This window comes from Pogona vitticeps, chromosome 4 (assembly GCF_051106095.1).
Source record: "Pogona vitticeps strain Pit_001003342236 chromosome 4, PviZW2.1, whole genome shotgun sequence".
Lineage (NCBI taxonomy): Eukaryota > Metazoa > Chordata > Lepidosauria > Squamata > Agamidae > Pogona > Pogona vitticeps.
In genome coordinates this window covers 191783370-191806620 of record NC_135786.1, presented here as the reverse complement: position 1 = coordinate 191806620, position 23251 = coordinate 191783370, and the positions used below count along the sequence as shown (strand labels likewise).

At 40.6% G+C, this 23251-nt stretch overlaps 1 protein-coding gene across 50 annotated transcripts in view; it reads right to left on the bottom strand.

The window, feature by feature from the left end:
• DTNA (dystrobrevin alpha) overlaps window positions 1-23251 on the bottom strand; it is a 271418-nt gene that overhangs the window by 120857 nt on the left and 127310 nt on the right. For all 50 annotated transcript variants that reach the window (XR_013545373.1, XR_012086859.2, XR_013545374.1 and 47 more), the window contains one exon: window positions 9453-9520. Coding sequence is in view for 42 of the 50 variants with exons in the window: in XM_072998896.2 (XP_072854997.2) it covers window positions 9453-9520 (68 nt within the window). In the remaining 8 variants the exon portion in view is untranslated. The remainder of the gene's footprint in view (window positions 1-9452; window positions 9521-23251) is intronic.

The following is a 23251-nucleotide window of genomic DNA, read 5'->3' as shown; positions in this document are numbered from 1 at the left end:
TAATAAAAATATTAATCACTAGAAAGCTAAATAATTAACCCCCACAAGTGCTCAAAAATTTCAACCTACCACCCTGTAGCCCTGTCACTGATCTCAATAATGGGACTGATTTATAGTTCTTGTTCATGGGGTAGGAGGTACAGTTCTTAATTACTGGTTTTGAGCCCGCGATGGTATTGCTTCTAAGGCTGAACAGGAGCACCAGAAGCCGAGATGTTAAAAGCTTAGTCCTTGTCGTTCCCGGCTTTTGGGAGGCAGTTTGGAATGCGCCTTTTTTCGAAGAAGAGTAGGAAAACTAAATCCCTTATTAATACACAGTGGAAGTGAAGAACAGATTTAAGGAACTAGATTTGGTGGACAGAGTGCCTGAAGAACTTTGGATAGAGGCTCGTAACATTGTACAGGAGGCAGCAACAAAAAACATCCCAAAGAAAAGGAAATGCAAGAAAGCAAGGTGGCTGTCCAACGAGGCCTTAGAAATAGCAGAGAGGAGAAGGGAAACAAAATGCAAGGGAGATAGGGAAAGTTACAGAAAATTGAATGCACACTTCCAAAGAATATGAAGGAGAGACAAGAGGGCCTTCTTAAATGAACAATGCAAAGAAATAGAGGAAAATAATAGAAAAGGAAAAACCAGAGATCTGTTCAGGAAAATTGGAGATATTAGAGGAACATTTTGTGCAAAGATGGACATGATAAAGGACAAAAATGGGAGGGACCTAAGAGAAGCAGAAGACATCAAGAAGCGGTGGCAAGAATACACAGAGGAATTATACCAGAAAGATTTGAATATCCTGGACAACCCAGATAATGTGGTTGCTGACCTTGAGCCAGACATCCTGGAGAGTGAAGTCAAGTGGGCCTTAGAAAGCCTGGCTAACAACAAGGCCAGTGGAGGTGATGGCATTCCAGTTGAACTATTTAAAATCTTAAAAGATGACGCTGATAAGATGCTATATTCAATATGCCAACAAGTTTGGAAAACTCAACAGTGGCCAGAGGACTGAAAACATCAGTCTACATCCCAATCCCAAAGAAGGGCAGTGCCAAAGAATGCTCCAACTACCGTACTATTGCAGTCATTTCCCGCCGTAGCAAGGTTATGCTCAAAATCCTACAAGGTAGGCTTCAGCAGTATGTGGACCAAGAACTCCCAGAAGTACAAGTTGGATTCCGAAGGGGCAGAGGAACTAGAGACCAAATTGCTAACATGTGCTGGATTATGGAGAAAGCCAGAGAGTTCCAGAAAAACATCCATGTCTGCTTCATTGACTACACAAATGCCTTTGACTGTGTGGAGTACAGCAAACTATGGGAAGTCCTTAAAGAAATGGGAGTGCCTGACCACCTTATCTATCTCCTGAGAAACCTACAGTATATGTGGGACAGGAAGCAACAGTTAGGACTGGATATGGAACAACGGATTGGTTCAAAAATGGGAAAGGAGCCACGAAATTAAAAGACACCTGCTTCTTGGGAGGAAAGCGATGACAAACCTTGACAGCATCTTAAAAAGCAGAGATATCACCTTGCCAACAAAAATCCAAATATTCAAAGCTATGTTTTTTTCTTGTAGTGATGTCTGGAAGTGAGAGCTGGACCATAAAGAAAGCTGACCACCGAAGAATTGATGCTTTTGAATTGCAGTGCTGGAGGAGACTCTTGAGAGTCCCCTGGACTGCAAGGAGAACAAACCTATCAATTCTAAAGGAAATCAAGCCTGAGTGCTCACTGGAAGGACAGATCCTGAAGCTGAGGCTCCAATACTTTGGCCATCTCATGAGAAGAGAAGACTCCTTGGAAAATACCTTGATGTTAGGAAAGTGTGAGGGCAGGAGGAGAAGGGGACAACAAAGGATGAGATGGTTGGACAGTGTCATCGAAGCAACCAACATGAATTTGACACAACTCTGGGAGGCAATGGAAGATAGGAAGGCCTGGCGTGCTCTGGTCCATGGGGTCATGAAGAGTCGGACATGACTAAAGAATGACTTTCAAAACAAACAAAAAAATGCCTACAATGAAGTATAGCCCATCTATTAACCAGTTAGATGGCACAATTTCTCTGCAATTCTAAGATGTTGATGATGACTGTTCATCAAAATTTATTAGGATATTAAGGAGTTATAACTCCAATATAATTAGCTGCATAAACAGTATCTAAAACACTCTGAATTAAAGAGGATTCCATCTGTACTGTACTCCTTTTCACTCTAATGATAATCTGATACTTTACTCCTAAATGCAGAGACCCATTCCATCTCCATGGTCTCATAAAATTTACAAATAAAGCAAAGGCTATGAAACATCTCTTTTTGTTTAATGAGTCCTTATGTTTAATAAGTAAAACAGTTCAATATTGTCTTTTCATTAATCTGATTTGAAAGACTTGAAAACATTGCTATTTGTATTGCTGCTATGCAAGCATCAGATGAGGCATCATTCAGCCAATGTGAGCAATTATAGCCATGGGGAAAACCCACAAATTTCAAGCAAATAGAGCATTATTTTTAGCTGGTGTGTGCAATCTTATGAAAATACAACATCCTTATAAAGGAGGCAGCATTTCCTTCCTCCCTTAACACTGTTCACAACAGTTCTGCTTTCGTTTCTCTTTTCCCTTTCCCATCTGCCAGCTACTCTTCATTGGATTCTTTTACCAATTGGCTGCTTGAGAAACCATCTGTTTTCCTGGCAAAAGTTCCCCTTGAACTATTTAGTGCCTCATTCTAGAAGTTCTTCAGTTCCCCACAAGGTGGTTTATGTTTTAAATAGTAAGATTGACAGAGGTGCTGCATTACCAGACTACGCCAGGGGGCGTAATGGTGAAATGAACTGCTCAGAGATGAAACCAAACAGACACTGTTGTAGTGTTGATAGTATTATTTACATTAAAGTCCATATATACAGGGGTAAATACAACTTCTCTTGGTCTTTATACAGTCCTGGTCATTCACAGTAGTTCTTCAGTTTGCAATGGTAAATTACAGTTCCAGTAACCAAAGATTGTTACCAATGTAAATAGTCCAGCATCCACGAAGTCTTCTCCTCTCACCACGGAGATAGTCTTCCTCCAGGACCTTCTTCTTGCAATATGGCAAGTCTTCATCCAACGATGCAGCATATACAGCTCTCAACAACATACACAACCACCCAAACGACCCAAACTACCCAACAGTTTGTGTCTGCAAGCTTGGCTAGTTTTATTCTTGGTTGAACCAATCAAATTGGTTGTCACACAGCTGTCTCTATTAACTCAGCTGTGTTACTTTTGTTACATGTTGCTTGACTAAATTCTGATTCTGTAACAACTTATACACTGAATTGCAATGAACAATTCTCTAGGTTGACTTGAGACCTGTCAAAGATTTTCCTTCTTTCATCAGTCCCATTATTAGGGCTTGGGGGAAAAAATCCATTCCAGTGGATTATACTGTATGGCACTCTCCCACCTCTTTTGATGAAATATTTCTGTTCACATCAGGTTCAGCCTTTTAAAGCCACCAAGAGGCCCAGGGCTCCTCTCTAGCCCTTCCTTTTCACATGACCTTGCGTCAGCTGAGCCTCCTCATATGTAAGGCACAGGCAATTCTTCCCTATGCTCCCTTGGCCCTGATATCAGGATATGTTTTACTATAGCCTAATATATATACACTGTAGAATCTAATTAAATATATTTTAAAACAGAGGTTGTAAAGTGTCTTGTAATAGCCACTCCTTTTCATATTGCCATTTACAGGCATTTTGCTCCCTCATTTCACTCCGATGGTAATAACATAATTGCATTGCTAATGTTACATCCACAAGATCGGATTTTTTTAATTCACTATTAATTGGGCCTTGGGCAATAGGGTGTAAGTAATATACATTACTGACTTTCCCTACGTGCCAGAAGGGTCAGTTAATCAGGATTATAACTCCAGGCTGAAGAGCACCCTTTAAAAATTGTACAGCAATGCCATTGAGAAAAGAATCTCTTGTTTTGAAAAAACGTGTCAGGACAAATCTGAGGAGAAACATGGCTGCTAGGATTTGTAGCCAATACACTGTAATTTGGAACAAGCATAGGAAAATATTTATCTCATTAATTTCACCATTATATCCAAGGGTAGAGATAGAGAAATTCCTAGGAAATTTGAAATTAAATATTGAGAATCTATTAAGAAAGAAGGGTAAAAGATTGGCTAGGAAAAGCTGGGAATAAAGAGCAAAATAAAGTACTGTATTAGGAATGGAGAAAATATTGTGGTTTAAACTTAATCAATTGGAGCAATGGAAAAATAATGGGAAAAAGAAATGGTAAGTGTAGGAAACTTATAAAACTTGAAGAAATTGTATTACGAAAGGAAAACTCAAATGGAAATATGGTATTCAAAGGAATTATAAGTAAAAATTATAAAATTTTTATTGGAAGCAGAGGACCAACAGAATTTGCTTAAAACATGAGAACATGATTTGGGGGGAAGAATGAAGTACCAGAGTTTGGGGAGGGGAAAGGGCGGAATATAAGAATACAGAAATGTATGTCTGTAAGGACAGAGGAGAATTTTTATAAATTAGTCTGGAGATGATATTTAACTGGTAAAATTAAACAGACACTAATAATTCCAAGTTGTGTTGAAGAGAATGCCAGAAAACAGGTACTTTCATACATAGTGAGAATGTGTGAATATACTGAAATGTTAAATTTGAGGTATTTGATAAGGAGCAATTGGAGAAATTAAAAAATCAGATTTATTAACAGTGGCAAGATTAACAGCAGGTAGGAACTGGAAAACAAAGTATGATGTTCAGTTAATTGAGGTTTGGGATATAGCTTCATTATAATGTGTAATATGAAAGTAAAAAGGGGGTTGATAAGAAATTTTTATAGATATTTGGGGAGAATTTATTGATTTTGTGCTAATAAAGGGGAAGGGAGGTGCATTTTGCATGAGTCCATGCAACTTATGGGGCTTCATAAATGGAGGAAATAATAGTTATATCTTCAAAGGGAAGCAAAATTTGTATATTTTTTATTCTTTTGTGTTATTTGATATTTTTAAGGTCTCTATGTTTTTGTTTTCTATTTTTTTCGAAAATAAAAGATTTGCAATAATTCATACTGGAAGTGGGAATCTGACTTTGTGGAGGAAGGAGGAAGCAGATGTTCATTGGTATTAGTCAATGCCACATACATTTTTGGTGCTGTATTTATAATAATCACTATTGGTCTGGATCCTGGGTCCTATAATTTTAGCAGGCTACTAACTTCCAAAATTTGTCCTGTGTGAAAGAATTCTTAAGAGCCATTTCTCCTGTGGAATGTAACTAGGGAAGAATGAACTTAATACCTGCCTACGTACCAAGCAAACATCTGGTCCTAACTGAAAGTGAAGCTGATACTAAAGCCTGACATCAAGCCCGTTCCTTTCTTCCACTTGAAAAGACTGCAAGGAGTTGTAGGATCTCTGCTGAGCAGATGCTTCTGCAGCAACTTCAGTTTTCCCCTTTTCCAAATCAACATGAGGGGAGGGAGAGGGAGAGAGGGAGTGTGTATGTGAGAGATAAGGATTTCCCCCCTCCTTTTTCTTTACAATACAGTGGTGCCTCGCTTAATGATGTTAATTCGTTCCAGCGAAATCGCTGTAGAGTGAAAACGTTGTAAAGCGAAATAAAAAAGCCCATCGAAACGCACTGAAAAACCCTCAATGCGTTCCAATGGGCTGAAAACTCACCGTCCAGCGAAGATCCTCCATAGGGGTGACCATTTTCGCTGCCTGTAAAGTGAGGAATCTGTCCAAAAACACAGCGGGGAGCCATTTTAACCAGCCGGTGGCCATTTTGAAACCCCATGTTTTTTATCATCGTAAAGCGAAAATCGATTCCTGAAGCAGGGAACCGATCATCATTAAACGAAAAAACTCATTTAAAACATTGTTTTGCGATTGCAAAAGCGATTGCAAAAACCTAATTGTACAGTGATTTCGTCGTAGAGCGGGGCAATTGTTAAGCAAGGCACCACTGTATTTTCTGATAATTCAAGGAGTTTCATGCACATGGCCACTATCCACAGATCAGCCTGAGAACCACTGTTCTGAAGGGATGGTATAATTGTTTTTATCTTCTCATTACATGAAGAAAATATTACATAAACATGGTCTTTTGTATTCCCCGTTCATTCTATCCACTCAGATACTTGTGCTGATAGAAAGTGGACCCCTGAACAGGTGTTCTCCCCTGCAACCTCTGCACACTTTAAATATCTGCTATTAAATGCTAGGAATTCCTCCAAAGCAGAACTTTGGATGATGTGGAGGGCTGGGGCAGGGATGAAGGGAAGGAGAATATCTTTTTGTGGGCACTTCCTGGATCAGCTGATATTGCTTTTTCTGTGTAGGCAGTTACCTAAGTGGACCCCAGCCTAGCATGTTTATTTGCACAACCAACTTAGGTCACTGCAACCAGAAAGAAGCAAAAGACCAGACGCCTCCATCACTCTATTCCATATACACTAGCCAACAGGACTGGCAGTTGAGTACTGAGTGTATATTGGAGATGGGATAGAGTCCTCTTCATTACATCAGAGTGTAGAAGGTTAGCTCTCTTGATGACTATCTTCAAACAGTTGACAAACTCCTCTTCTAATAATGGGTTATCTGAAATACTGTACATAGTTGGTTGCGCGAGTCAGAGGCCTCTCTCCAAATGCTGCCTGTGGTACATTTGAGGACGGCAATTAGGTAGCCAGCTCCCTAGCTCAGACCAATAATAAATGTCACTGCTGATATAATACTTGTTTAGAAAGATGAGAACAGCAAAGGGGAGGGGCAGAGGGGACACCCAGAGAATAGATCAGGAAGACTGAATAGAGGGGTTATAGCCACTACATCCTGTAAGAAGAAACAGGAAAAGCCTGTGACCACACCTGCTGGCCACTTGTAGTTGTAGTACAATGAAGTAACTTTTCTCATCTATGCTTGTAAGGATTTCACTCTTGAGGTTGCCACATCACTCTGATTAATGGCACTTCTCATTTGACACTTCTCATTGAACAACTTGTGATTAGAAGAAAAAGGGGTGGAGGAGGGGGAAGGAGAAGGTGAAGAATTATTATTGTTGGCATTCACCCATAAACAAATGTGATTTTCTCCCCTAACCCATATGAATACCTTTCTGTTATCATTGCATGTTGGCTGTAACTCACCATCATTTCCTCACAAAAGTATTTGGTTATTACTTACAAGCAAATAGCAAGGAGTTTTATTAAAAAGCAAATGCTGGAAAAACCAGCATTTGGTTTTGAACTTGCATCAGCTGTTTCCTTACAATTTTTTTGCAATATGTTTTATTTTTTTTTTAAAAAAATCACTCTCATATGTCATGATGGTTAGCAGTTTGCAGACATAATAAAGCAGTACACTACAAGAACTGGCTGGCATTTACTACCCATATTCATCAGAGTTGTATTTCTCTTTGATAACATATGCTAGCAGTGCAAAGTAGATATACTCACTTTGTAACATATACACACAATATGGAAGCTTCTACCTTTCTTATATCACTAAGGTGTCAGCCCAAAATAACGTTTTATCCAAATACAGTGGTGCCTTGCAAGACGATTGCCTCGCTGGACAAAAAACTCGTTAGACAAATGGGTCCGGTGAGTTTTTTGGTGCCTCACAAGACAATTCTTGCTATGGCTGTTTTTCGCACAATGAATGCGCTTGCAGAGGCTAGCCCAGCACCATTTTTGAAGATCACACTCCTTTCCCCTACCTTCTGTAAGCCTCTGAATGGAAAAAGGAAAAAAAAAGAAAGCCTTTTTCCATTCAGAGCCTTACCGAAGGTAGGGGGAAAGGGTGCGATCTTCCAAAATGGTGCTGGACAAGCCCCTGCAAGCGCTGCTCAGAGGGACCCCGGCGCTTCCCTTGCACCATCGGAAGACTGGCAGGGGTCCCTCCGAGTGGTGAGAGGCGCTTGCAGAGGCTTGTCCAACACCATTTTTGAAGATCGCGCCCTTTCCCCCTGCCTTCAGCAAGCCTACGAATGGAAAAAGGGGAAAAAAAGAAAGCCTTTTCCTATTTGGAGCCTTACTGACGGCAAGGGGAAAGGGCGCAATCTTCAAAAATGGTGCTGGACAAGCCTCTGCAAGCGCTGCTTGGAGGGACCCCGGCGCTTCCCTTTCACCATTTGAAGACTGGCAGGGCCCCTCTGAGTGGCATTTACAGAGACTTGTCCAGGACCATTTCTCCCTGCCTTCAGTAAGGCTCCAAATGGAAAAAGGAAAAGAAGAAAAAAAGAAAGCCTTTTTTCACTGAAGAGTTGATGCTTTTGAAACGTGGTGCTGGAGGAGACTCTTGAGAGTCCCCCGGACTGCAAGGAGATCAAATCTATCTGTTCTGAAGGAAACCAACCCTGAGTGCTTACTGGAAGGACAGATCCTGAAGCTGAGGCTCCAATACTTTGGCCATCTTATGAGAAGAGAAGACTCCCTGGAAAAGACCCTGATGTTAGGAAAATGTGAAGGCAAGAGGAGAAAGGGACGACAGAGGACGAGATGGTTGGACAGTGTCATCGAAGTTACCAACATGAATTTGACCAAACTTTGGGAGGCAGTGGAAGACAGGAGGGCCTGGCGTGCTCTGGTCCATGGAGTCATCAGTAGTCGGACATGACTTAACGACTAAACAACAACACAAGTGGTATGAGGGACAAACATCAGTACAAGTAGAGAACAACATTCATGTTGAACTGCATTTCTAAATCAAAAACTCTGAAATGTTTTATTAAAGATAGAACTCTCTCAATCTATTATGTGAGGCAGAAAGGCCTGAAAGAAGGAAAACAGTGTAGAATGATCCAGAATACCAACGTAAATTTTATTTATTTATTTATTTATTTATTTATTTATTTATTTATTTATTTATTTATTTATTTATTTATTTACTTACTTACTTACTTACTTACTTACTTACTTACTTACTTACTTACTTACTTACTTACTTACTTACTTACTTACTTACTTACTTACTTACTTATTTTATACCCTGCCTATCTGGTAATTGCGACCACTCTAGGCAGCTTCCAGACAACATTAGGATAAGTTTGGGATTCAATTCCGTTTCCTGGAATGAAACAGTGTTTTTTACCATTCACATTCTTTTTCTCTTGAAGCAGTATATTTATAGTATTACAGATATGTTCACTCTGGATTTTTAGCAGTAATTGGCATGGGTAGAAAAACAAGCTTTTAAATAATCCATAGAGTTACAAAAAGTTGAACTAAGTACTCCTTGCAACTTGCCTCACACGGAAGCCCTTTTGAACCTTGTTTTGTAGCACATGTGCTTATAGCCCAGGGCAAAGATCTATGCAATATTTACTAAAGTTATATTCTGTTTTGTTGGTCTTTTGCAAAAAACCACACTTCTGCCAAAAAACAAGCAAAAAAAAAAAGCCACAGCACTTACGCATTTCTGCAAACAGCTGCCTCCTTTCTGCCATGGTAGTTCCTCTTTTCCCACAGTCTTCAATCATTCTAGGCAATAAAAAGATTAAGCATATCTTCAGAAACATTAATAAACTAAACATATTCACAAGAATGTTCATAATATTCCAGTGTACTATTTCCCCCTGTAATATGCCCAACGAGCTCTGAGAAGATCTTTGGTAAACAATTCTGATTTACGTTTTGTACTCTAGCATCTAATCCCTTCCAGGGCTGTCTGCAAGTCTCTGGATCCGAATTCCAAGTCTGAGTCTTTGGTACCAAGTTCCAAGCCCCAGGTCTAAGTCCCTATTAAAAACAAACTCCCCCCCTTAAAAAGAGAGGGGGAGGGTTCCAAATCACAAGTCGAGCCCAAGTAATTAAAAAAAAACCCAACAACAACCACCCTGAGTTGAGTCTGAGTTGTGTTGCCAGTGCAACTTAAACCCGACTTGACAGCGAATCCCCATCCCTCCTTTCTTCTGCTTTTGCCCCCTCTTAAAAAACACACACTTATTTTCTGTTTAAAATTAAGAGTCCAAGCTTTCTATACAGTGTTTGTATTATTTTATTCTGATTGTGTTTTAATATTGTGTTGTTTGTCTTCTTGTTGTTAGCCGCCCAAAGTGGCCTGGCTTCCAGATGATGTGGGGTATAAATCTAATAAATAAATCAATAAATATTTGGTCATGCGGTTATTTTAGGATAGAACTCCAACCCCTTTTCGCAGTAAGTCTATTAAAATCCTAAACAAGTCAATGGTTCTACCGATGTGGGTGGCCAAATGCTGGATCTGGTCTTTGGTGCCGAGCAGAGAGAGTGTGCTCCAATGGTGGGCGACTCAGTATCAGCCCCCTTGTCATGGTTGGATCACCACCTAATTAAATGCAGCCTGTCAGTGACACTTCCCTCCCGCGAGGAGCTTGGACCCATTAAGATGGTCTGCCCCGCAGGTTATCGGATCCTGATGGATTCTAAGATACCATGTGGGGAATTCCGGCTGACTTGGTTGGCACTCCTGTCAATGCTCTGGTGGATGGCTGGTATAACTCCCTCTCTGCTCCTGAGCCTGACCAGCCCCTTGGCTTAACCAGCAGCTGAGGGCCATGAAGTGTAATCAGAGAAGGCTAGAGAGCATTTGGAGAAGGGCCAAATTAATCTAAAAACTGACAGGATTGTGTCTAATCTTTACCTAGCTAGAGTAAAGGCTGCTAGAAGGGCATTCTTCACTGACGGGATAAGCAAAGCTCATAACCAGCTGGCAGTATAGTACATGATCTATCTGGAGTAGGCAACAGTGACAGGCCTCCCTCTAGTATTTCCTGTGACCAATTTGCAGAATTTTAAAAATCTAAAGCAGAGGCCATTCGCTGGGATCTTGATCCCTTCTTACAGACAGTAGATCGAGGTGAGATGTCTAGTGCATTGTCTTGCCCAGTGAGGTTAACTTGGTTTCAACCTGTGACGTCCAGTGAAGTGGAGAGGGTGCTTGCACACTGTCGTGCCACCACTTCCTCTTTAGACCCTTGTCCGGCCTGGCTCATCAAAGCAGCCAAGCCAGTAAGAACAGAATGGGCCACTGCAATAATTAATGGGTCTCCAGGAAGGCATGGTTCCCTCTGCCCTCAAGGACACACTCATTAGGCCTTTGCGAAAGAAACCTAATTTGGAGGCAGACGAAATTGAGAATTATAGGCCCGTTGCCAATGTTTCTTTCTTGAGCAAAATGGTCAAGAAGGTGGTGGCTGATCAGCTCCAGGCCCTCTTGGAGGAAACTGATACCCTTGATCCATTCCAGTTGGGCATCAGGCCACGCCATAGTATGGAAACAGCATTGGTTGCCCTGAGGGATGACCTGTTGAGGGAGGCTGACGGGGCAATATGTCCTTGTTGTTTCTCCTCAATATCTCAGTGGCCTTTGATACCGTCAACCACGGTATCCTCCTGGGGCAGCTCTCCGAGTTGGGAATCGGTGGCCTTGCTTTGGCGTGGCTCTGTTCCTTCTTAGAGGACCGTCCCCAGAGAGCACAGCTTGGTGAGATGACTTCTACCCTGTGGATCCTCAATTGTGTGGTTCCACAGGGGTTGATCATCTCGCCAATGCTGTTTAATATCTATATGAGACCGCTAGGTGAGGTCATCTGCAGTTGTGGGGCTCGGTGTCATCAGTACGGTGATGACACCCAGCTCTACCTCTCCCTTTTTTCAACTGCAGTGGATGCTGTTCTGACCCTTGAAAGCTGCTTGTGGACCGTTCTGGAGTGGATGAGGGCAAATGGACTGAGGTTGAATCTGGACAAGACAGAAATCTTGTGCATGGGTGGCCCTGGCATCAGTGGGTTGGGAAACTCCCTCTCCTTTGGAGGAGTGACTCTTCCCATAAAGAATGAGGTTTACAGCTTGGGCATCTGCCTGGACCCAGATCTCACCATGGAAATCCAGGTGGCATCTGTGGTCCAGGCAGCCCATTTCCATCTTTGAAGGATTGACGATGCTGATTCATGCCCTTGTAATCTCAAGAACAGACTACTGCAGTGCTCTCTACATGGGGCTACCCTTGAGGCTGATGCGGAGACTTCAACTGGTCCAAAATTCGGCGGCCAGGTTAATAACTGGGGTAGAGAAATTCCAGCACATCTCCCCCACTCTGCCCCTCTTCATTGGCTACCGGTTCATTTCCGCATCAACTTCAAGGTTATGATGATAACATTCAAAGCCCTAAACAGTTTAGGGCCTTAGTACCTATCAGAATGCCTGCTCCCAGCCAGATCTGTCCGTAATACTCATTTTTCACAGACAGGACGGTTGAGGACCTTGACCCCGAAGGAGACTCAGAGGAAAAGAACAAGAAACAGAGCCTTCTCGGTGCTTGCCCCCCACCTATGGAACAACCTGCCCATTGAGATCCGCCTGGCACCCTGGCTGGATGGGTTTAAACGAGCCTTGAAGACTTGGCTCTTTTGTCAGGCTTTCCTGGAGCATTAAGATCTCGGCCTCTCTTTTCCCATCCTTTTTGTCATCCTCTCCATCATCCTTTTTACCATCTTTATTGTCATTTGTTTTAATTTAGCCTATTTGGCTTGTATTAATTAATTTATTTTTATCATGTTTTAATATTGTTTATATTGTTGTTTAGCCGCCCAGAGTGGCCTGGTTGCCAGATGGTGTAGGGTATAAAATCAATAAACAAACAAACAAACAAACAGATACTGCTTTTACAAGGCTGTTAACGGTAGATTTATGTCAATGTAACACAAGTGTAATTTCTGCATAACACAACTGGGAGACTTTGAAAACAACATGGCTTTGAAGAAGAACAACTTGCTCTTTGCTCTGGTATATACCCAGTTTCTTTTAGACAGAAACAAACAATTTTAACATTTGCCAGCTCCAAGGAAACTAGAGGAAAGAGGAACACATCACTAGATTGCTGGTGTCTTATTATGTCTTCAGGAAGAACACCTGTGCAAACAAATATTACGCTGGATTTGGGTATGTAAAATGAATTCTGATGCAAAATGAATGGCAGTCTGTTTTGCTGAAGTCCTATCTTCTGGCCTGGTAAAAGCCTGGTAAAGAGCAGGGTTGGGTGGAGTCATTTTTGCAGTTCCCAACTTCAGCAGTCCTTGATATTAGTTGAAATGCAGAAAGGTTATTGCAGAGCCCCTCTTGCCTTAATGGATTTACAGCTGCACTGAATCCCTTGTTGCATTTCTTCTCACAATACAGTTCTCTAGCAGCAGGCCTTTCTGAGCTACAGATTTTGGCACTAATCTTTGGCTAGATCATAAAATTGCTCCTTGCTCTTTTCTAAAGCTACTTGTATTTGTCACACACTCACCGTATTTGCCTGTACTGTGTTTGGATGAGCTTCTTATGGTTTTAGAGAAAAGAAGAGCTCCTAATTCACACCAAGTGTGGCAACACTGTAACTGTATCTTTTGCCTCGTTTTTCAAATATCTGCATTACAAACATCAAAACTATCTCTCAACAGTGGGAGAAAATCCCAGCAGGCTCCTTTCATTCAAATGTGTCTTCCATTAGTTCTATGAGTTTTGAAGATATAGTTGGAAATACTGCATTGACTAAATTCTGGTGATGGGAGTAATAAATATATTTCTTTTTATTTGACGGTAAACACTAAGCGATAAATGAAAATAAAAATAAAAAATAAATAAAATATAAAAATGAAATGAAACGAAATGCAAGAGATTCATGAGCAAATCTCCTTTTCCATTTTTTTTAAATTTTCAAGCATCTGCTGGGGACTCCATTTTTATTGATGCAGTATGTGTACAACTGGGTTAACTCCCCATGCCATTTCCAGCTCTCTAAAGCACACCTGTAGTTGCTCTTAGTCCCACAAGGAAAGTACAAGCTCTTATTATGACTGTATTTTCCCCAGCAGGGCTAACAGCAGCTTTGGAGGGCAAATTATATCAGAAAAATATAAGCTATGCTGTGCCAATCAATGCCATAGCCCACAAATATTGCCCGAAAAGGGAAAATATCAGAAGACCTCATGACAGATTTCCTACATCATATTTGTTTTGACCCATTGCTAACAACGGGGTAAAATATACTCCTAAAAGACTGGACATTCAGATTCAGATTAATACTTGGCCTTATGTAGTATAACAACAACAGCAGCAGCAGAAACAACAACAACAACGTGACTTTTCAGGGTTTTCTAGGTAGATACTACTCAGAAGTGGCCTATCATTGCCTTCTTCTAGGGGGCGTCCTGGGACTTTGCAGCTTGCTGGTTCTACTCGGAGGAGCACAGTGGGGAATCAGATTCTCAACCTATGGCTTTTCAGCCAGATACCCAACTCATTGAGCTATTCAGCCTGCTCTATGTAGTATAAACTAATTGAAATCAATGGATATATGCTGTTTATCACTAAGAGCTTCTGTTCACTCCAATAGGTCTAATCTAAATAGTACTAATGTTTCATTTAGCCACTAGAATACAACATGATAGTATAGTGGAAGGGCTGCAGCTTTTTTTTTTAGCATGCCATCAAGTCAATTACAGCGTATAATGAACCTGTCCAAAGTTTTCTAGGTATAGAGTACACAGCAGTGGTTTACCATTCCCTTTTTTGTGGGCACTCTTTGATTATGAAACTTGCCCAAGACCACACAGACTGGCTTTTCTCCTGGGGAACGAACTCCCAACCTCTGGTTCCACAACCAAGGTTTCCATTAGTCTAATCTATTTAATTGCACTCACAGAGAATCAGTTTAATAGAAAATCAAAAATAAACAAATACAAAATAGACATAAATACTCTAAAAAAGAAAAAAAGAAAGTGCATGCTGAATGTTTTCCTGATAGTGTTCCAGAACCCTGTGAATAACATCTAGTTTTAAGAAGCATGTGCTTACTGAGCATTATTTGCTCTTTGCCTTTCACTAGTTTGTTCTGATAAAATTCCACAACAGTGCCCGGTAAAAGGTGGATCTCTGTATGGAAGTCATTGTGGAAGTTAAGGTGGATCTCCGGGAAGTTATTGTGAGTTCGATGCCTAGCAATTTAGTAACAACAACAAAAACAACAAAACCCAAGATTTTAAAATGAAATACGACTGTAGACACCATAAATGCTTAAATTTATCAGTGATATCAAGTTCTTTAAATTTAAGAGTATTTCCAGCTCCTGCTTGTGATATACTATTTTCCACCTTTCTGTTTGGCAGACCTGGAGGCTGTAGTGAAAAACAAAGTTACAAAAGAAAACCTACGTTACTAAAAATTAAGTATTTTTACAAGCCATACTTTAATACAGCAAAATAATTCTATTTTTAGATGCTGTGGTATTTAGCAGGGGGGACAAAGTATTTTGATTTGATGTAATAAACATTAGAGCCTCCAAAAGTAATGTCACATTTAATCATTCCTAGGTCCACAAAAGTTGGTTAACTACTGTTATAGTTACAAACGGATGTCTGTAGTTCATGAAACCTAATAAGAAATAAAGACTTTTAACAGTTGGTTGCTACAAGATTATTCCTTGTATCACAAAGAAAGGTATCTTTAGACACTTTACAAAAATCTTAATGTTACATTTCACTAAGCCTGTGATACAAAACACATAGTCATTCCATCTATCTCACCATTGTCCCAACACCTATAAGGCAACATGAGGCAAAGAAAGAAACAACAACAACAACCACAAGAACAACAACAACAACCTGCACTGTGTGATACTGTCTTTCAATGATGTAAGCCGCCTTGGGTCCTTTTAAGGAGAAAGGGTAGGTAAAAATATTTTAAACAAAAGGAAAATTCCAAGATCTATATAATTTACAAAATACACATTGCAGTTCTAAGGTAACCTTGCAAGGATTGTTCAGAGTTTTTTCAGAAGCTGTAGAATATTGAATTGTGATTGATACACAGTCCCGGTCAAGTGGTCTCCATGAGGCCTTTACGGACTGTAAGTATCCTGGGGAAGAGAGCCGCTCCTTACTAGAAAGCTGAACAGGTACATTCCATTTGGTTGGTGAGAATAGATTGCAACAATTTATGTTCCCTATTCTTAACTCATGTTCTCTATTCTCAACACACCACTGGATATCAAGTATTATTCGAGGAAACTTAAAACCTTTATGACAAACCATTCCTTATTTCCAAATTGTTAACATTATGTAAGATAGCTATTTTTTGTCTTTTGTATAATACGTTCTGCCCCTTTTCTGTGTAATTCAAAATGTAAGTGTCAACATCAATTTCCCCCTTCATTTGAGTAAGAAAAGTGAATCTTATGGCTCATATAGGAGCTTTTAGAAATTTAACTCCCTTCAAGAATAACAGAAATACATACTTAGAATTCTTTTCTTTCTACCCTAAAAACAGACTTGATAAAAATGGCAGCAGCATTTAACATACAACATTCCCTTTTCGCTCATGCGGTGCTGCTTTTAAATATTACATTTACTTAATGTGTTCTGTATAATAGGAAAAATATATATGATAGCAGCTCAAGGTCCTGTATTTCCCTTGCCTCAGGGTTCATTTCATCTCATTTCATTTGACTAGGTCAGAAAAATAATGTTTACTGAGGCAAAACACAGAAAAGCTTCAAGGACAGAGAGTAGGAAGTTCCAGAAGAAAAGTATCATGGAGACAAAACCATTTTGCTCAAGACAATGTATGTTGACTTTTGTTTTCACTCATGCTGCTTATTTGGCTGGGCAGTGCTACAAGGCAGGCTGCAGCATTTCACATGTAATTACACTCTTATTTAGTCAAAGGGATCTCTTGACCTGCCTAGTGGTGGCATGATAAATAAAATAAAATAAAATATCTCACTTGAAAATAAGCTATTGGTGACAGAATTAGGTTGGATGGACTCTCTGACTTCATACACTTATAATATAGTACATTAGAATATTCTAATAGTATTCTTTTGCTATAGTCGTATTTTATGTAGATAATTTCCATTATGATTAAGAGGGTAAAGGCAGAAATTTGATTTTTGGTCCAAACTAGGGCAGCTAGGGATGATTACCACCACCAACCTGAGTTTATTCAGGAATCAGAATCTGCAGTCTGGACCAAAGACAAACCAGAGGCCAAACTGTATAGTTCAAATAGCCTGCTATTAGAAGGTGAATTATATATTTGTATTCTACAGATGTGACTCAGGTAAAACATTGTCAATAACCATTCATACTTGCAAATGAAGCGTGTGTTTACCTTACAATATCCAACCATGAACCGAATGTATGAAAAACTCCTGCTGGAAGGACCAGATGTTAGTACTTAAGGAATTCCCTCACCTAATAATAGGCTATTTATAGCATATGATTTGGCCCTCAAAGACAAGATTGAGAAGCAAGCCTCCTAGTTGTCAATAGTTAAAAGTTAGGATCAGAGTGGCCACTCAGAGAACAAGGAGGATGAGCAGGAAGAGGAGAAGATGTATAATCAAAAGAGAGGACACTGATTTTTATGCAAATTGCATATAATAATTTATGTGTACAGATGCAAATGTATAAACAATTTCCATAATTTCAATAGAAATACATCTCATTATAGCCGGGAACACTGAAACCAATGATTTGTTTGTCTGCTTAATCAACCATTCAGGGGCTAATGGTCAGTGGTCAACATCAGAGTTCTCATTCCCTTTTTATAGGTCCTTATTGTCAAAGTACTGGCTGATTAGCTCAGTGGAGCCAGAGGTTCCTCTCCAGCCTCGGGCATGCTGCACAGTCCCAGGGTATCCCCAAAAGAAGGGAATGGTAACCCACTTCTGAATATTCTCTACCTGGAAAACTCTGGAGAGGGTCACCATAAGTCAGAACTGGTTTGATGGCATATTTTAAAAAATGGTCAAAACGGACCAGTGTTGGACAGTCCTGTAAATAGAATGCCTTCAAATATCCTCTGCCAAGAGAGTCAAGTGGACATCCAATTCCATACATAATGCTTGTGTAATCTAATAAAAATTATTTCACTATAGAAAAAGTTCTTACATTGTTCATTATTTTTAAATAAAAATATTAAAAGAAAAAAAGAAGAAAAAACTATTTTACATGTATTACCAGAACCGGACAGTAGAAGGAGCCAGAGACCACAAAATGAATATTTGTTAGTGAAGTATACATAGCATGATCTCTGGTAATACATGTGAAAATAGTTTTTTCTGTTTCTTTTCTTTTCACTATGCGTTATATATATTTCCAGTGGGGATGGGGTTCCTACTGTAAATAATTCATTCATATGAATAATATACAAATAACACAAAATCCTATAATCTGTCACTAGGATTAGCAAATCAACGTTGAGATCTGGAATATATTGCTGAGTGAAGGGCTCCTGTTTGCTGTTCTAGTCAAATAGCCACATTTTTCTCCAGGACACTCCATTCCATTCCCCATTCCACACATTCTTTTGCTCCCAACTCAAAAAGTCAGGTAGCTTTCTGTGGCAAATGAGTATTTCTCAAATGCAATTTAGCATATTGCGGGGGTACCCCCTCAGAGGCTCTCCCCAGCAACATAAACATTTGCCTGCACTTCTTCAAACCTCAGAGTTCCATCTTCTTCCCTCTTGACTGTGCAAGAGCCCAAAGGATCAACATTCGCAACTGGACATCAGAAACAGAGAAAACGACATCCAAGTCTGGTTTCCATTTGCACTCCCTCCTTGGTTTCTGGCATTTTTGGAGAACTGTGGAGCCTCTAGTGTCCTGGGAGCAGAAAGCTGGATCCTGGCTTCACCAAAGTTCACCCATGCTCTACACTCTGCCACTTCAGATTGCAAGTAGAGGCTTAGACAAATATTTTCTGGTTCATTTGTGAAAAGAAAGCCATCTGTCCTTTGCTCCAGTAACAGCTGCTCTCAGTGTGGATACTGCCAGAAGAAACAATGGGTTTCTTTGCCAAGAGGGCTGCAATCACAAAGAACTGGTTGCAGTTGTGGTTTCTTCTTTTTCTTTCTAGGCTGCATGAAGAGTGATGGGGATTGCCATGGAGTTCTTCACCCAGCCCACTGGCACCACGGCCTACTCAAAGTCAAGAGGTGAAAGAGGGTCCCTGGTAAAACTGATAGTAGGCGTAGTCTGTGTTGCAGAAGGCTGAGGAGAGGCATCTCCTTAGAGCTTTCAAGCTCAGAATCCTTCATCTTTTAAACCACCTGAAACCACTTAATCACATCTGATTTCAGAAGATAAGCAATTTCAGGCATGGCTAGTACTTGGATAGGAGCCCACCAGGGAATATCAGAGATCTCGTCATAGGACATAGGAAAAATCTTGTTTGAAATCCTAGACAGCCAGTGTCACTCAGAGGTGACAACCCTGGACTGATGTTCCAATGATCTGACTTAAAATAAGACTGCTTCCTAGATTCTTATATGGGACTGAAGATGGAAGATGTAAAAAATTTGCTACTGATGAGATAATTGGATTTCATATGTTATAGTAGCCACTACATTGTAAAGGTCTATAGCCAGAAACAAAGTTTATATGTATGTATGTAATTGCATACATATTTTTGGTCATTCCTCCAGCTGGACTCATGGAGCAAAGAGGTCTAATTGCTGTAGAAGGACATCTGTTCCACGTATATCTCCTACACTTACTATGGGTATACCAAGGGATGAAGAAGTACTGTATTAGAATACTACATTTTCCTTGGTGGTGGGAGGGTGGTGACATCTTGTAGTAAGGTCTGTATGAAAAACTCATGAGAAAAATAACAGTGTTTTGCTCTTGCCTGAAAAATGTAGTTTTGTTTATGTGAAGTGTCTTAGATGTAGATAATGTTTTTCCAGATAACACTGTGACAAAATAGTTCTGCAGGAGAAAATACCATGTATTTTCCAAACAGATAGTACTAGAATGTGCTTAACAAATGGGGACAAGGCTAATTTTTAGTATCTGCCTACTAGAGAAAATTACTGTACTGCTAACTACACAAATCAATTTTTCATAGTTATTCCCTTTAAACATGTCACTTGAAGCTATAGATGTGCACATGCTTTGGACATGTACTTGAACAGCAACATGCTGACCACCATATATCCAGAAATACTGCATAATTTGCTGTAGTAAATGCATATTTTAAACCATCATTTCTTCCTTAGTATTATTAGCTACAGGCTAGTAGAGGGGGGAACATGCATCCCTACAAATCTTGTTTTCTCCAGATGATGAATCATATGCTTCTAAAACAAATCCTCATATGGCAGAAGCTTATGCAGCGCTGCTATCGCTATGCAATTTTATATAATCTGAGAACTATCTGGAAGCACTCAGTTGTCTGACATTTGTATTCCCCACTGCTTCTTCTGGGCATAAAGTCATCCCCCACCCTTGTCAAACTATTTTGATCTTCTCTCTCTTTCATCACTCATGTCACCTCTCTTAACTGGTCTCATCTTCCTTGCGCCGCCTAGTCATACTGTGACAATTGAGTTCACTCTCTGACCTCTTTCACTTGTCAGCTTGTTTTGGAGGTAAGGAACAAAGGAGCACAAGAGAGAATCTGGTTGGACTCTAGACAGTATCTCCTGAATCAGTTATTTTCATTGCTGAATGTGTCCTGTGGGATGCAAAATAAAACTGAACAAAGGAGTAGGGAGCTCCAAGTTTGCAGGTGCTGTGTACAAACAATGCAAGATACAGTCAAAAGGCAGTGGAAAGATGATAAACTGGAGCAGTGGACAACATCACTGCAGAAACTTGAGGAAAAATTTTTTCCACCAGGCCTGTCCTCAGGCTGTTGTGAGTTTAGCGTCTATGTGCATGTGCCAGATATTTATTAATCAATCAGCTTTTTTTACTTTCCTATAAGGAGCTCCAAAATAGCATCCAGCATTTAGAACACAGCCAATCTAAACAATACAAAGGCAAAACAGCAACATGACACAATTTATCTGAGCAGTGTAACACTCTTGCTCAGCAGCTGATCGCAGCTTACCAGGCTTTACACACGGGACAAGGGGGCATAGCTGAGATAATCTCAATCTAAATAGAAAAGCCAGCAATCTGCAAAAGAAGATCCCTTGTAAAAGGAGTCTGAAATGAATCTGCTGAACGGTTCTATACAAGGGGAAACTCCCCCACCCCACCCCCAATAATCACATGGAGAAAATGAATGGAATTGTGTGCATTTTTAAATTCTCTTTCCACTGACAGAGGCAGTTGTCAGAATATGTTGTGGTTTCCAAAAGCTCAAAATTCATGCAGAAATGATATCAAAGTCCTTGGGGGCAAATTAATTCTGCCGTTGTGAGCTGCAGCTGAGCTCACTATACATGGGGCACTTCTTGCCTTTCCCCCATCACCTTCTGTAGTGTCAACATGATGTTGTCAGAGAAGCAGCTGTAGGGAAATGTTTCTTTTGCAGTGGACTGGAATCCATCATTGAAAATATTCCTTCATTTGTGTAAGACAGAGGAAATCTAAAGGGAAATGTGAACAAGAACATAAGACCCCTAACATCAATAATTTGGCTCAGTTTTTATGATCTTGATTCCAGAGACAAAAAGCTACCCTCGACAGGAAGAGAGGGGACATCCAATTTATTAGTATTTTCTGCTTATTATTTCTAAACAAGAATGCAGCTATACATCCGCTGGTGCAACAACACCAATGGCAACCATCATTATAGCATACAGGATACCCTCTTCTGCTCACCACCGGTCTCACTTCTTTAAAAATAGCCCTGGTCTTTGCTTGGGTAGGCATCCTTCAGTCTCGAGAGACTCTGGTAAAGTGCTCTGAATAGAGGTCTTGGAACAGCATCTAGTGTGGTTGAGAAGGCCAATTCGAGAGGGACCATCCCTTCCACACAGAAAAATGGTTAACTGATAAATAAAGGGGTTGCCTTTTAGGATTTCCCCCTGTGTGGTATCACTTTGTGAATGGCAATGAGTAGAAGAAGGTATCTTGTAGACCAGTGTTTCCCAACCTTTTTCAAGTCTCGACCCCTTTTTAAAATAGCCAAGTTAACTGTGACCCCACATTTGCACAAAAAGGCTTTTGAATGAAGTAAAGAAAACATATTAAAATTTATTTTTGGAATATAAATCTAACCTAATTGTGGGCATGGTCACTCTCTGGCGTTGCAGAGCTGGTGATAGCTGGGTTCCCTGGCACAAACTCCATGGGCTCAACAGCAGAATTTAAACATATGGATGCTTTATTCACAGTTGCACTATAGCTTTGCAGAATCCCTGCAGCCTTAGAAGAAGAGGGTTGAGGGGCATACATCAGTCTTTGGGCACCCTCTCACTCAATGGGATCCTCAGTTATCTTCACTGAAGGTCCCCATCATTCAGATCCATCAACACAAGACTGTGTCCGGCTCAGAGAGTGTTTGTATTGCCCTTGATGTTCATGCTGGCTGCCCAGTCCTTCCCTTCCTCTTGGTCTTTGTCTGCCTAGGTAAGGAGGCTTTGTTGTCAGTCATAGTGGTCCTTTGGCTGGAGTAAGATCACATAGCCCTCTCAATCCCTTTGGGTGGCAGCAGTTCCTCCTGGACATCAACCCAAGTTCCTTCTTCTTCTGTTGACCAACAGCCTCCCAAACCTTCCCTTCATGTTTCATCCCCCCAAAAAACCTCCTCACTGAAGAGTCCCTCCCCCTCAAGCCCAAATAAGCACCTCCCCCATGGGCCCTGCCCATGACCCACCTCTCCCTGGTCCTTCTCCCTCACATTTTTGCTCCTCTTGCCTTCCTCCTCCATGACTTAGGCAGGGCCTGGAGGTATCTCCCCGCTCAGATCCCCTCTCTCCTCATTGTGTCATCATTGCCACACCCAGAGGAGCAGGAGACTCAGGTGCAGTGAAAGAGACCACTGCCCCAGTGGCAACTTTTCAATCCTGCTCCCATTTTAGTCATCAGCATTTCCAGCATGCATTGCACGCTTGCCGCTTTCAGGCCTCTTTGAGCCAGGCTAACACTTGGGTCTAAAGGGCTGCTGTAAGTCCTCCAAAAGTGGATGTGGAGGAGCAAAGAGAAATGAGCGAGAACAGCTCTCTGGGAAGGTGCAGGAGTGATGCACATGAATAAAAGGAAAATCCACCCAAAGGGGTACAGAAATACTTCTAGGTTGCCTGCAGTTCCAGGTCATATTAAAAATATCTATCTGTGGGGAAGAGGATTAAAACAAGAAAACATTTTGTGTAACATATTTAATATAATAAATATAAAAGTAATTGCAATTAAAAATAATAATGGTGCCCTCCCAGAAAATGTTTTGTGACCCCCTTGGAGATCCTGACCCCCAGGTTAAGAACCAGTGCTGTAGACCATCTTGACTG